General features: G+C 39.9%; 1 protein-coding gene across 1 annotated transcript in view; it reads left to right on the forward strand.

Annotated features, from left to right (window-relative positions):
• Positions 1-8860, forward strand: part of Morc1 (MORC family CW-type zinc finger 1) — a 188581-nt gene extending 179721 nt beyond the window's left edge. The window contains exons 24-27 of the mRNA XM_021185413.1: positions 543-630; positions 2277-2330; positions 4713-4907; positions 8665-8860. Coding sequence (XP_021041072.1) covers positions 543-630; positions 2277-2330; positions 4713-4907; positions 8665-8772 — 445 coding nt within the window. The 3' untranslated portion in view covers positions 8773-8860. The remainder of the gene's footprint in view (positions 1-542; positions 631-2276; positions 2331-4712; positions 4908-8664) is intronic.
• The last annotated feature ends 4343 nt before the right edge of the window (positions 8861-13203 follow it).

Genomic DNA, 13203 nt, shown 5'->3' on the forward strand with positions numbered 1-13203 from the left:
TAAGCCATCTACCCAGCACCCCCGCCCCCTGTCTCTGTCTCTGTCTCTCTCTGTCTCTCTCTCTGTCTCTCTCCCTCTCCTTTTCTATTCTGTTGCTTGTCTTTCCTTCCTATCCTCTTTTTCTCCTTTGGTTTTCCTTTCATTTTATTGTTTTAATGAACTTTTAACTTTAAAATAAATAATAAAATACAATGTATGGTTTAAAGAGATAATAAAATTAAAAGTGTACTTTTATAATGGAAATATCTTGAAAAACTGAAGAACAAAACCACAATCAAGGTATTACTGTTGACACAGTCAAGAAGCAGAGCATCTCCATCTCTGAGAGGCTCCCTCCTATTGCCCTTTTATGACCACATCCAAGTTCCAACCCCAGTCTCTGTTTCCTGAAGATGTTAATGTTGAAAACAAAATAATTAATAGGAACTAACATCTATCTCTGCCAGGAAGTTAAACACACAAGAGACAAACTCTGTTCTTAAGGATGGGTGCTGCCTCTCTTGTCTGGGTACACTATGATTTTGTTGTGATTGTCTTCTTAGGGAAATTCTTCTATACTTTGTTCCCGAGTTTCAGCTATCATCTGAATTTGAGTGCACATCTGTGGAAGAACTCATAACAAATCCTGAGGTAAGCTGGCTATTTTGGAACTGGGTGACTGACAGAACAGTGTGAACATAGAGGAGGACATAGAAAGGCTTTCAGTGATTGGAGATCGAAATTCCATACCAGGTATGTGAGAAGTCACTGCCATCACAGGCAAAGCAAGGTAGAGAAGATCTCGGAGACTGAGACTGTTAGCCATGACTATCATGGAGGACAGCATGGTAATAGCAGGAAAGCAAGTGTGGCGTTAGAGCAGTAACTGAGAGCTCACATTCCGATCCACAAGCACAAGGCGCAGAGAACTAACTGGGAATGGCATGAGATTTTGGAAACCTCAGAGTCCATGCCCAGGGACACATCTCCACCAACATGAATGTGCCTCTTAATCTTTCTGAACAGTTCCACCAACTGCGGACACAAGCATTCAAACCTGAGCCCATAGAGGCCGTTCTTGTTCAGATCACCACAACACTCTCCTACCAAATAGAGTTTCTCATTTCATCCTCCATTATTGAGATGCTGAGCTAAGGATTGTGCAGCTCAGCCCTCTGAGGTGTTCAGAGTACTCTTTCTAAACCTCATGGGGAATGATGAAGACAAAGCACTCACCGAAGCTCCTCTTGGTGACAGTGCCATGGAAGATGGGAGGAACAACTTTGGCCAGCTGCCTCAGATGCAGAGGGTGACTCTCACACCGGCCTTGGTTCAAATCTAGGGGCAAAGTGCTAACAGGGTTTAGTACCCTCCAGGTGGAGGTGTTGGTAAGTGAGGAGTACATGTAGCAGGCCAATGCAGGGAAGAGACACTCCAGGTAGGACTCTGACAGGCCCTTCTCGGCCACCATGGTCAGCATGGACTGTAAGATCGGCAGGCACACAAGGAAAGGTTCTCAGTGAAAAGAACACAGGTTACTAATAGGATAGAAGTGCCATGTGCCCAGGATTTCATTTCTTCACCTTCTTTCATCTCAGCCTCTCATTGGCTTCTACTGCATTGCTTAGCTGAAGTCCTTCCTGTAGGGGTCACCAGTGAGCTCTGGGCCAAGTGTGGTAGTTGTTTTCTTACCTGACTTCCAGAGGTATTCAACCCAGGTTTCTGCTTTCTCCCCAGAGTGCTTTCTTTGCATAGCATCCATGACCTCATGGCCCACTTCCTTGTTTTCTGCACCTCTACCCCATCATCTTTACAGTAATTATTTCCTGTTTGAATTCTGGATGCTACCATGTCTGAAGCCTTATTCCTGGACCATGGTGCTTTCTCTGCTAAGAGCCATTTCTGGGTGGCATCAACTAATCTCTTATCTAATCCTGCTCAAGATACCTGTGACTCCTAGTCTATTGCTACCCAAATATATGCCTTCTTCACACTGCATTTTGGATAGTTGTCATTTGATTTTCCTTCACCTTGATTTGTACTTTCTGCAGATTGCTAAACTAGGCTGAGTTTATTATTTAACATAGGCTACCTTGCTTCTTTAAAGAAAATAATAAATTCAGGTAGGTCAGTTCAGTTAAATAACTTAATTAGGCTTAAAAGATGCCTAGTAGCAGTGTTGGTGGATTCTAAGCTTGGATGATTTTTCATACTAGAAACATCAGTGTTCTAACAGTATTCTAGACAGATCACTCTGTAAAATTAATGTCCTTTTCTGTTATTGCTTATGAAAACAGCTGGAGCGATGCCCAGAGAATATAAACGAAAAGCTAAAAACGTGTTTCAACCAGGTAAGCTTCCTTTCCATGAAGCCATTTATATCCTGAAATCTAAACAACCCTTTGCTCCAAAGAAAAAATAATATGTGTTTTGAAATGTTAGGTTTGGAAGAAAATCAAGTTTTTCTGTCCTTATCCAGACTTAGATTAATGTGTAGCCCATCAGATGTCACGAAGCAACATCTTTTTGAATTTGAAGATGCAAGTGTTCCCACAACCAGTGCTTATGTAGCACTGAAATGGAAGTTAGTTTAAACCAGAAATGGGAATTTTCAAAGTTTAAGAAATATCTCCAAATCTTTGAAAGACTGGAACAAAACAGAAATTGTTGAGGAGTCACAGAAAATTAAACAAGCTCCCAGGTAGTTTTAGCTTTGGGGAAAAAAAAATCCATGATTTGTTTACATAACAATCAACCAACCTCCTAGTCTGTCTCCTCATCTGCATGCTGCATACACACACACACACACACACACACACACACACACACACACACACACACACACACACACACACACACACACACACACGGCTCTGCTGGTGCTTTTTCAGAGACTGTTCTCAATTGAGTTTATGAAAACCACAGGTATTCAGAGGGAAACTTACCAACATAAGCAGCAGGTCACGGTGCTGTAGGGTGAGGCTTTAACTAAGGTATCATCGGTTGATTAAAGTTGCTTTACCAGCTTTCATATGGGATTTTCATACATACTTCACTATGGTTGATTCTCCCCATGCTCTCTCTGCTCCACCTCACTTCCCTGCACATACACCCTGCACATATACCCTGCACATATACCCTCACACAAACCTTGCAATATACCTTGCACATATACCCTGCATATATATACTCTGTACACAAACACTACAATATACCCTCATACAAACCCTGCACATATACACTGCATATATAACCTTTTACCCCAGTATTCTCCACAGCTCTCCCCACGTCTTTTCTGCTTCCTTTACCCCACTCTCTGTTTTTGTTCTTTCGCAAACCTCTTTCTAGTTTCTCATCTTTACCCATATTTGCTCCCACCTGGATACACAGAATAGGAGAGAGAACATACTGTTTGTCTTTCTGAGCCTAAGTCACCTCAATGTAGTGGTTACTAGTTCCCACCCACTGTCCTGTAAATGTCATGACTTCATTTTCTTTCTAGCTGTATAAATTCTGTAGTGTATAAGCATATACTTAACCAACCGCTCATCTGTTAATGGATGCCCGAGCTAATTCCATTTCGCTAGTATGGTGAAACATAATGCTGTTCAATTCAACGGACTCACACCCTCTCCACTGCAACACAGAGCCAGCTGGTAGCATGGAACTCTTCCTCACAGCAGATAGAATTCTTGAATAATTGCACTACCTCATGCTGCCAACTAAGACGTGCCTGAGGGCAAAGTCAGCCTTATGTATCTTTGTATCACTAATAATGAATTTCAATGCCTTGACTTAGGATGTTGTTAGTAGAATGTTTAGGAAACAGAGCTATGGGCAGGTGAGGGTTTGAACATTGGGTTTTATAGAGGAAAAACTCATGAAAGCAGCATGGCCAGCAGACGTTGTAGATGGTGCAGAAGAACTTTGCACACATTAGTGGATTTGAGTGAGAGCTGTAAAGTGTGTGTGTGTGTGTGTCTGTCTGTCTGTCTTACAGTTCCCTGCCACCCAGCCAGCACTCAAACCCAGAAATCTTAAGATAGAAACATTTAAATGTTTATCAAAGTGGGGATTGCCCTGTATCTGTTTTCTCAGAATTCCCCCCGGTCCTCTCAAAATGTTGATATGAGTAAGTAATACCATTCTAACATGGAAGAGGAGCCCGTGGGAACAGCATGACATCTTGGAAAACAGCCCAGACCCTAATCCTTGAGGGGCTTTAGGGGGCCTTTCAATATTCTTTATATCAGGATTTAAAAGGAAATAATATTAACCAAAAAAAAAAAAAAAAAAAAAAAAGGTCCCAAGAGCAGAATTCCTTACTCTGCAGCCTCTGTGCTCTGAATAGTACAGATTTGAGTTACAGCAATGGGTCATCACTGAGTTGCTCCACGTGACTGGCCATCTGCCAGTGCCTGTGGTACTGCTCCTTGAGATGACATTATACCACTGAGGAGGAAAACAAAGTCACACTTCACAAGGTTTCTTCTTGATTCCAAAACTAAGGTCATTACTCTCCCCTCTCTGTGCCTCTCCATGCCTTCTGTGATAAATACTTCCACATGCTTTTCCTTCCTTCCTTCTTCCTCTCCAGCAGAGAGTATGTTCAAGCATCATGGTTGATTCTTAGCCGCTGTGTGCAGAGTTGGAATGTGAAATTGCTTTGTGATATTATGGGGAAATAATAATGTCGTTAAAAATGTACTTGTGTTCTTTAAAAACCTTCGCAGATCCAGAATATCTACATGGCTCAGTATGAGAAAAGACTCAAGAGGAAAATGCAGTCCATTGTGTATGAGGCAAACAGAAGGGGCTTACTCAACCAAGTTTTTCTGGGACAGTGTGAACTGAAAAGGAAGAGGACTGAGGAGAAACTCAGTGACCTCCGTGCAAAGCTGGCTTTGCTGCTGCAGAAATTTCAGCTGGTGAGTGACAGGGTGAGGGGCAGCAACAAGCTCTGGGGAAAGAGCCTGTGACTGGATCTCCCTCCTAACGGTGTGCTTTGCTAACTCACCTTGGGGAAACCGCCTAACCCAGGCCTTGATGCCAGTAATGATACTAAAATCTTTCTGGTTCAGATCTGGGCTCGAGGGATAGTGTGATAGACTGTTGGGGACAGACAGGCAGAGGACAGAATGACAGGGCTCTGAAGAAAGTTCAGGCCCTAATACCACTACAAAGAGGCAAATGGTGACTGCTATGAAGAGAGGAATCAGGCACATGTGGCCTAGTTGGAGTCTTATGTTTCTGAGAAAGAAGGGTGGTGTGTCACAGCTGTCTTCTTCAGCCCAGCAGGAAAGGGGTTTGGGGTGGGGACAGGATGTGTGGCTTCCAATCTACTTTCTTTGGTAAAAACTCATGGCTCTAGGCAAGACCTGGAAGTCTGTTAGCTAGTTACAAGCAGTACTTATAGTAGAGTGCTTGCCCATGCCTGTGAGGGGAGGGGTTGCTGTAGACACAGAGACCGAGCAGTCTGGTCTGTCTAACCGTACACTGTTACAATAAATTAACTTTCAAGGCATACATTAGAATTTTTCTGCACTTCTTTCTCCAAGGAAACACTAGAATATTGGCTTGTACCATTAGTTGATGAAAATACCTGGACAAAATGAGCTTATGAGAGAAAAGAGTGTGTTTTGGTTTACAGTTCAAGGATGTGGCCTATCATGAAAGTCAGAGCGCAGGAGCTTGAAGCTGGCCACATTGCACCTGCAGTCAAGGACAGAAAGCAATGAATATATTCTACTACTTAGGCCCTTTATCCTCTTACATTGTCCAGACCCACAGTGCACACAGTGGGAGGGTCTGTTTACCTCATTTAACACAGTCAAGATAATCTTCCATAGGCATGCCCAGAGCCCTATTAACTAAGTAATTCTAGATCCAATCAATCAGTCTCTCAATAGCATGTGTCCAAAAGATAATAATTTCCAACTTTTTCAGGAAGTGAAATATTTTAATGCAATTTTATTTTATATAAAAATAAAAATATAATTTTCTTAATCTCAGAGGGAGGAGTTAAAACAAAACAAAAGCCAGGGAAACATCATAAATCGAAATTATTGTCACTTTTGCTTGTATGCTTCCATGATGAATTAAGTAATGGGTAAGGGCCCATCTTCTTTTATTGGTATACTTTCACTGTACATAGCGATGAGTTTTATAAATACATTTACTTTCTAGTATATTGTTGGGAACAAAAAAGGGGGGAGCCTGGGGCCCTGGGGAATAACGGAAAGAAAAAGATGCCCACACCCCGCCAGAGTTTCCCTGTTCTCTGGTCAGTCAGGCATGGGAGGGCTGCTACCTACCCTATCCACTCATCCCTGGGTGGGCATTCCTCTATCCTACTCTTCAGGGGGTGGTCAAGGGCAGCCCTGCCTGGGGATCCCCCCCCACCCTGAGCTACTTTGCTAAAGCCACCAGGGTTGTGGGAGAGAGGGAAAAGGGAAGAAGTTCCCAACACTGACCAGAGTGGTCAGTGGAACTTGAAGGAGCAGAGCAGAGACTCTATGGTTTTAGAGCTTTATTATAGAAATGCAGGGGAAAGAGAGAGAGAGAGAGAGAGAGAGAGAGAGAGAGAAGAGGAAAGAAGACAAAGAGAAAGGGAAGAGGAGAGAGAAGTGAGAGAAGAGAGAGGTGAGAGGATAAAGGAATAAGAGAGTGAGGTGCGAGCTGAGCACCCCTTTCTAAGGTCTTCCCTGTTGCTAGGTAACTGGGGAGGAGTTTAGCCTGAAGGTCAGAAGCTTGGGCCATTGCTTACTTGACTACTGACCATGCTTCTCTTGTGGGGGCTGTGGGAGGTGGTACCTTAGGCAGGGGCTGGAGTTCCAGGAGCATGAGGGAGCGCCTACCATGTCATGTAGGTAAATATGACCATCGGGGTTCAGACCTCAGCTCGACTGGAGACCAGCCTGCAATTCCCCACAGTATATCATGCCCCTATCCCATGTCCCTCTAGACCTATAAGAGTGGCCCAGTTTCTAGACAGCACATAGGAATCTTGGTTATATCAAAAACTTAAATATAGTAGCCAAAGCTGTAAAGGCTTTCTGTGGATTCTAGAAATATATGGAGAAGTCAGAGTCAAAACTGAGTTTAAGGAGCCTGTGATATTTTAGATTTAAGTCATGAGGTAAGTCTTCTGGAGCTTCGCACACTGTGAGAAGGCAGGACCTTATGGAAAACTTTGAGAATTGGGGTGGCTTTATCCTGGACTGGAAAAGAGACAGGCAAATCTGCCATATATCATGACAGAGTTGAATCCAGGCTGCATGGGTTTCTGTCTGTAAGGGTTCATGATTCAATAAAGAATGATACCCTGACTCAAACAGTATGTAAACGCAAAGAGTGTTTTATTCAGCAGAAATCTAGCATGCTGGGGTCTCCCATTACCAAGATAGAGACACCCAACTGAGCTTGCTGGCCTGATTTAAAGCACATTAGGGAATTCCAGAGTAGGTGACCTCTATGTTAATCTGTTGCATTCATCTCTACGGACATTCCATTGTGTGTGTGTGTGTGTGGGGGTGTTAGGGGTAGGGGAGTTGGGAACATATTGTGGAGGGAACCATTACTGAGAAAGTAGCTGAGGAAGTCTGGAAACTGCTTCAGGCCAGGTGGCTGGGACATTACCTGGTCATGAAGTTGGAGCCTGGGCTTTTTTTTTTCTATTAGTAATTGACTTGCCTGGGCTTGCCTGGACTTGTGCAGTTTTTAGGCCTAGTCTCCTTAACTGCCAGTTTGAAGTTTGTCATGGAATCAGCCTAGCCTTCTCATGTCTTAAGTTGTGAACATGCTGAAGTGGGAGAGTTCATTTTCTCTAATATCCTCATCTTCAGCTTCACCAAGAATTCTTTCTCTATTGAGTACAAAACGAGACACACAAAAAGTACTTCACACAAGCTCAGGCGGCAGTCCTCACTCCTCCATTCACCCAGGAAGAGCTATGGAGAAGGTGGGGGACTTGAACCATGAGGACCCTCACCTCCGGTGGTAAGGGGCTTCTCCCCCACCATCCAGCCCAATCTCTTTCTGTTCCCCAAACCCAGATGGAAAGGTTTTTTTAAAAAATATATTTATTTATTTATTTATTTATTTATTTATTTATTTATTTATTTATTATATGTAAGTACACTGTAGCTGTCTTCAGACACTCCAGAAGAGGGCATCAGATTTCATTTTGGATGGTTGTGAACCATGTGGTTGCTGGGATTTGAACTCAGGACCTTTGGAAGGGCAGTCAGCACTGTTAACCACTGAGCCATCTCACCAGCCCGGAAAGGGTTTTAACATGCTGCCAGACGGAGAAATCCCTGGTGATCCAGTAAGTGATTAAGAGGCTACATTATTAAAGAGCAAAAAGATAATTTATGCTAAATTATTTCACACATAGTAATTGTATTTGGGCTTCTGTCAGCACTACCACTTCAGCCAATTCTTGAAAGAGGAAAACTCTGACTTCCACTGAAGAAGAAAACATTATTCAAATCCTTAACCACTTGTAAGCGTAAAATAAGATTAAATGAGAGAAAACATTTGCAAAGGTTAAGAGCATTAATCAGACTGTGATGTAGGGTTGCTGCTGCATGAATCTCCACGATGACTGCAGGAGGCTTCCAGAGGGACAGGAATAACAGCTGAGCCTCTCCTCCTGGAGTGACTATGGCTTCTCTCTTCCAGGGTGGTCCAGCAGGAGACCTGCAGCAGATTGATGCTTACTTAGAAGATTTGCTTAAAGAAGATCGGCTCTCGACCACTTTACATGAAAAGTCTCCAGAGTCAGCTTAAGGGAAAGATACAGAACCCTGAGAGGGTATCTCAAAAGTCAGAAAAGATGTTTTTTCTTAAAACCACTAATAAAGAAAACTGGAAAATCCTTTTAGAAAACATTTCCTTTTGATTGCTATTGTAAAATTTAGCCTGATTCTTTTTTTTTTCTGTCTTTGTTTGCTATACATCCATTCCCTTATTTCTTAATTCTTCCAATTCTATAAGAAGCAATTTCTAGAGTTTTCTACTTTCTCTCTGAGGTCTAGAGAAAAAGAAACTGCCACTTAAGCTTAAGTTTTGCTTGAATTGGACTGTGATATGCTTTTTTATACTAATTTCATTATTTAGGTGGAGTGAAAGAGTAACCTTTGTAAGTATGACATGCATATGTTATACACATGTTAAGAATTGTATTTTTACACTTCTATGTATGTGAAAAATCATTTTACACTTCCCTCACTGATTGCTTTGATTAGAAATTTCTGCCACTTTAGAAAGCACAAGGAAACATTAAACATTCTTTTGCAGAATTGTATTCTGATGTATAATGTGCCTCCTGTGACATTGGGAACATGTAGATGGTATATAGCGAGAAGCCTGTACCTGATTTGTGTCTTAACCTACTTGTTAAGCCTTCCCACAAGGCATGCTCCTATCAGTTTTCTTACTAAAATTCTACATTGGTATGTTTTACCATTTTCTGATAAATTTATTACTATTCAGTGTATGGAAACCATACGAATCATGAAAGAGCTGAAAACAAGAACGTAATAGTATCCAAAGGAGGCTGTTAGGTTTCCCCACTGAAAATACCGTCCAGATTATTTTATATCATATATGCTATATATAACTTATTGTAAAATTACTTTCTTATTTCTATATGCGGTACTGAGACAATAAGATAATATTACTCTTTAATGGTTTCTTGTTATTCAGTTCTACAGAAATACTAAAATTTATTTAGCCATTCCCCATCAGTGAACATTTAAAGGTTTTTTTGTTTTTGTTTGGTTTTGGGTTTTTTGTTTGTTTTGTTTTGTGTTTTGATTTTTCGAGACAGAGTTTCTCCATATAGCCCTGGCTGTCCTGGAACTCACTCTGTAGACCAGGCTGGCCTCAAACTCAGAAATCTGCCTGCCTCTGCCTCCCGAGTGCTGGGATTAAAGGCGTGCGCCACCACACCTGGCTACATTTAAGGTTTTTAATCTTGTGTTGACTGCCTATTGGATTCATGATTGATATGAATCAATATCCTGGGAGATATGTTATTGGGAGATATTTTAATTTCATCTATGTATAGCTGTTGCTGTCAAATCTGAGAAACAGAACCTCTCGGTTAAAGGAGCTCATGACGCTTCATCGTTGTTATCATTTTCACCAAGTTTGAAACAACCTAAGAAACACAGCTCTGAAGATGGCCGAGTGGATGCTGCCAGAAAGGAAGACCCACCTTGAATGTGTTCCACCATCCTAGAGTAGGGTCCTAGGTTCACTAAGTCAGAAAAGAGGAAGCCAGCTGAACAAAAGCAGTCCCGTGTCTCTACTTCCTGATTGCAGAGGCAGTGTGACCTAGGTTCCTCCAGTTAAGTCTTCTCCAACATCTTGAACTGTGTCCCTCAAAACTGTGGAGCCAAATCAAACCTCTTATTCACTAAGTTAGTTTTGTCAAACCAACTTATTGTCAGGGCAATGACAAGCTAACAGGTATCACCTACCGGCACTCTGAAAATCTACAAATATACATCCCTCATCCCTATACAACATATGAACCCTCATATCATCACAATTTTGCCTGCATTATCAACCTGTTGATCAAATAAAAAGTTGTATTTCCTCGTACATTTAAGGTCCGACTGCTGAGTTACTAGTTGGACTTCTTATGTTTTATTGACACTCAAAATTTAAAATTTGACTTCTGTAGGTTTTTCTATTTGGTGAAAGGTCTGTTTATGATTTATGTGAACAATTTTCAAATGAAAGAAATTATCTTTTTTCTCATAGTATATGTGAAAATATTCCATTTTTTTTTTCAGTTTTAAATGTTTTATTGTGTCTTAAGGCATCCATATGAGATTCCAATTTTTTTCTCTAGTATCCATTTGTTAATGCCCTTTGTAGCTATATTTAGAGAGAACATTATGGTGCTAAAGTTATTTTTAACAATAACAATTTTTAATATTTTCTTATAACTTTAATAACTATGAATATATTTTTATTTGTTTGATTCACGTAGAATTTATTTTGTTGTAAGATGTTAATTGGAAATCTTTTGTGTATGTATTTCTACACAGTTACTTCCTGGTTCCATATTACATACTAATCAATCATTTCCCCACTGAACTAAAATTTTACTTTTATTATATATTAAATTTTTTCCTGTATAAATCTTTTAAACAGATGTGAAAGGAGGAAAACTATTTGGGACAAAGAGGGTCAGCAGGACTAGGATGGGAGGGATGAGGTATTTGTACACAGTTATAACCATGGTATACATATAGGAAGTTATAAAATATTTAAAGCATTACAAATGAGTCTTACATTGAGCCTACTTCTAGATTTTTATTTTTATTTTTTCTCATGTCAGACTCACAGTGCCATGGCAAACTAATTAATGGTTTTACTTTACATAGTTTTGTGTATGTTTTTGTCTATTCAGACCTCATGTCGACTTTAAATAAGCTTTTTCAGTTACCACCCACTCATAAATTTTATTTGCATTTTCTTCAGTTTGTAGTGATAGTGTAGAAAAATATACAGTTTTCGAAATTAAGTCTTTCTACAGACAAAATCAGATTGATCTTTCTATGTGTTCTAGCTGTGGTAACTATATTGGTATTGAATATTCCCTTTCAAGTATTTTGTGCATTTTTACTTACATTTCTTGCAGTTAACTCTTTCTGTTAGCTAATTATAAATGATGTTTTTCCATGCTCATATGACTGGAAAAATGTTTGAAACAGAAAGAGTCCTTGTTGTTGGATATTGATACTATATCTAATATAATAAGGCCCAGAAAAGAAATAGTTTAAATAAATAAATCTTTAAAAAAAAAAAAAAGGGGGGCTGGTGAGATGGCTCAGTGGGTAAGAGCACCCGACTGCTCTTCCAAAGGTCAGGAGTTCAAATCCCAGCAACCACATGGTGGCTCACAACCATCCGTAACAAGATCTGACTCCCTCTTCTGGTGTGTCTGAAGACAGCTACAGTGTACTTACATATAATAAATAAATAAATCTTTAAAAAAAAAAAAAAGAAATAGTTAAATTTGTTCTGCATCAGTAAGTCATCATTATGCAAATTTTAATATGCATAATGTATAAATAATAAGATATGTGTAATTTATATGAAGAGACACACTTTTAGTATTTCAGATCCTTGTAGTTTTAATCTATGCAAAGTTTTCTTGGACCTGAAAATGAATTTCCTTCCTCTATCAACATCAGTGCACATTTTTTCTTTAATTTTTAAAATTGGTGATTAATAAAAGTGAAGAGTAAAAAGAAATCAGTGTTCTGAACCTCCTCCTGGCAGACATTTAGAGGCTGAAGAGGGACTTCCCCAGAGAGCACTTTCCACTCAACTAAATCTTTGTCATTTCTAAGTTCTCCAGACCTCACCATCCTTTTCAGGCTACCTAAAAAAAAAAAAAAAAAAAAAAAAAAAAAAAAAAAAAAATCTCATCCACATGGTTTCAAGCAACACTTCCAAAAGAATTGATTTTAAACTCTATGGCCCTGCTGTGCATCTGTTATTTAAATTTAATTGTGAAACAAATGTTTTAGGGAAAGTCTACATTGACCTAATAGAAACCAAAGTAATGGTACTTATTTTAAGTGCCTCTCTTTCTGTCATGGCAATTCTTTAGGCTCCATTGGATCCAAGTTTTGGGAAACCTTAGATGGTAAAGAGGCAGTCTGTCAGGACTTGTGTAGACTGCCAACTGAGCCAGTATAGGAATGGGAAAATCAATGCACGGAAGTTAGGTGAGGAAAATAGATTTTATGATTAGAACAATTAGATGTCCATCTGGAGAATCTAGTTTTCAGTATAGCTTACAGGAAAGTCTATGGGACAATAGAATTTGTTTCTATCACTGGACTGTGGGTGTACATCTTAGATTCATTGATTCAGTCACAGGTCCAATTGGGACTTAGCTAGGAAAAGTTTAGCTTATGAAGTGAAGTGAGGTAAGACCAGCAGGCAAAGGATATATGTAGATACAGACTTGAGGAAGAGAGGGGGAAGACCAGAGAAAAGAAGTAGTGTGGAGAAGAAAGCAACATCCCAGGTTGGTCTTTTATCTTCAGACAAGTTTAGCTATTATATCTATAATGCTACTTGATACTAATCAGTTTACCTTTGTTTTCCTTCCTCATACATAGACATTCTTTCCTTTTTCTTTCTTTCTTTCTTTTTTTTTTTTTTTTTTTTTTTTTTTTTTTTTTTTTT

This window comes from Mus caroli, chromosome 16, assembly GCF_900094665.2.
Source record: "Mus caroli chromosome 16, CAROLI_EIJ_v1.1, whole genome shotgun sequence".
NCBI classification, from domain to species: Eukaryota; Metazoa; Chordata; class Mammalia; order Rodentia; family Muridae; genus Mus; species Mus caroli.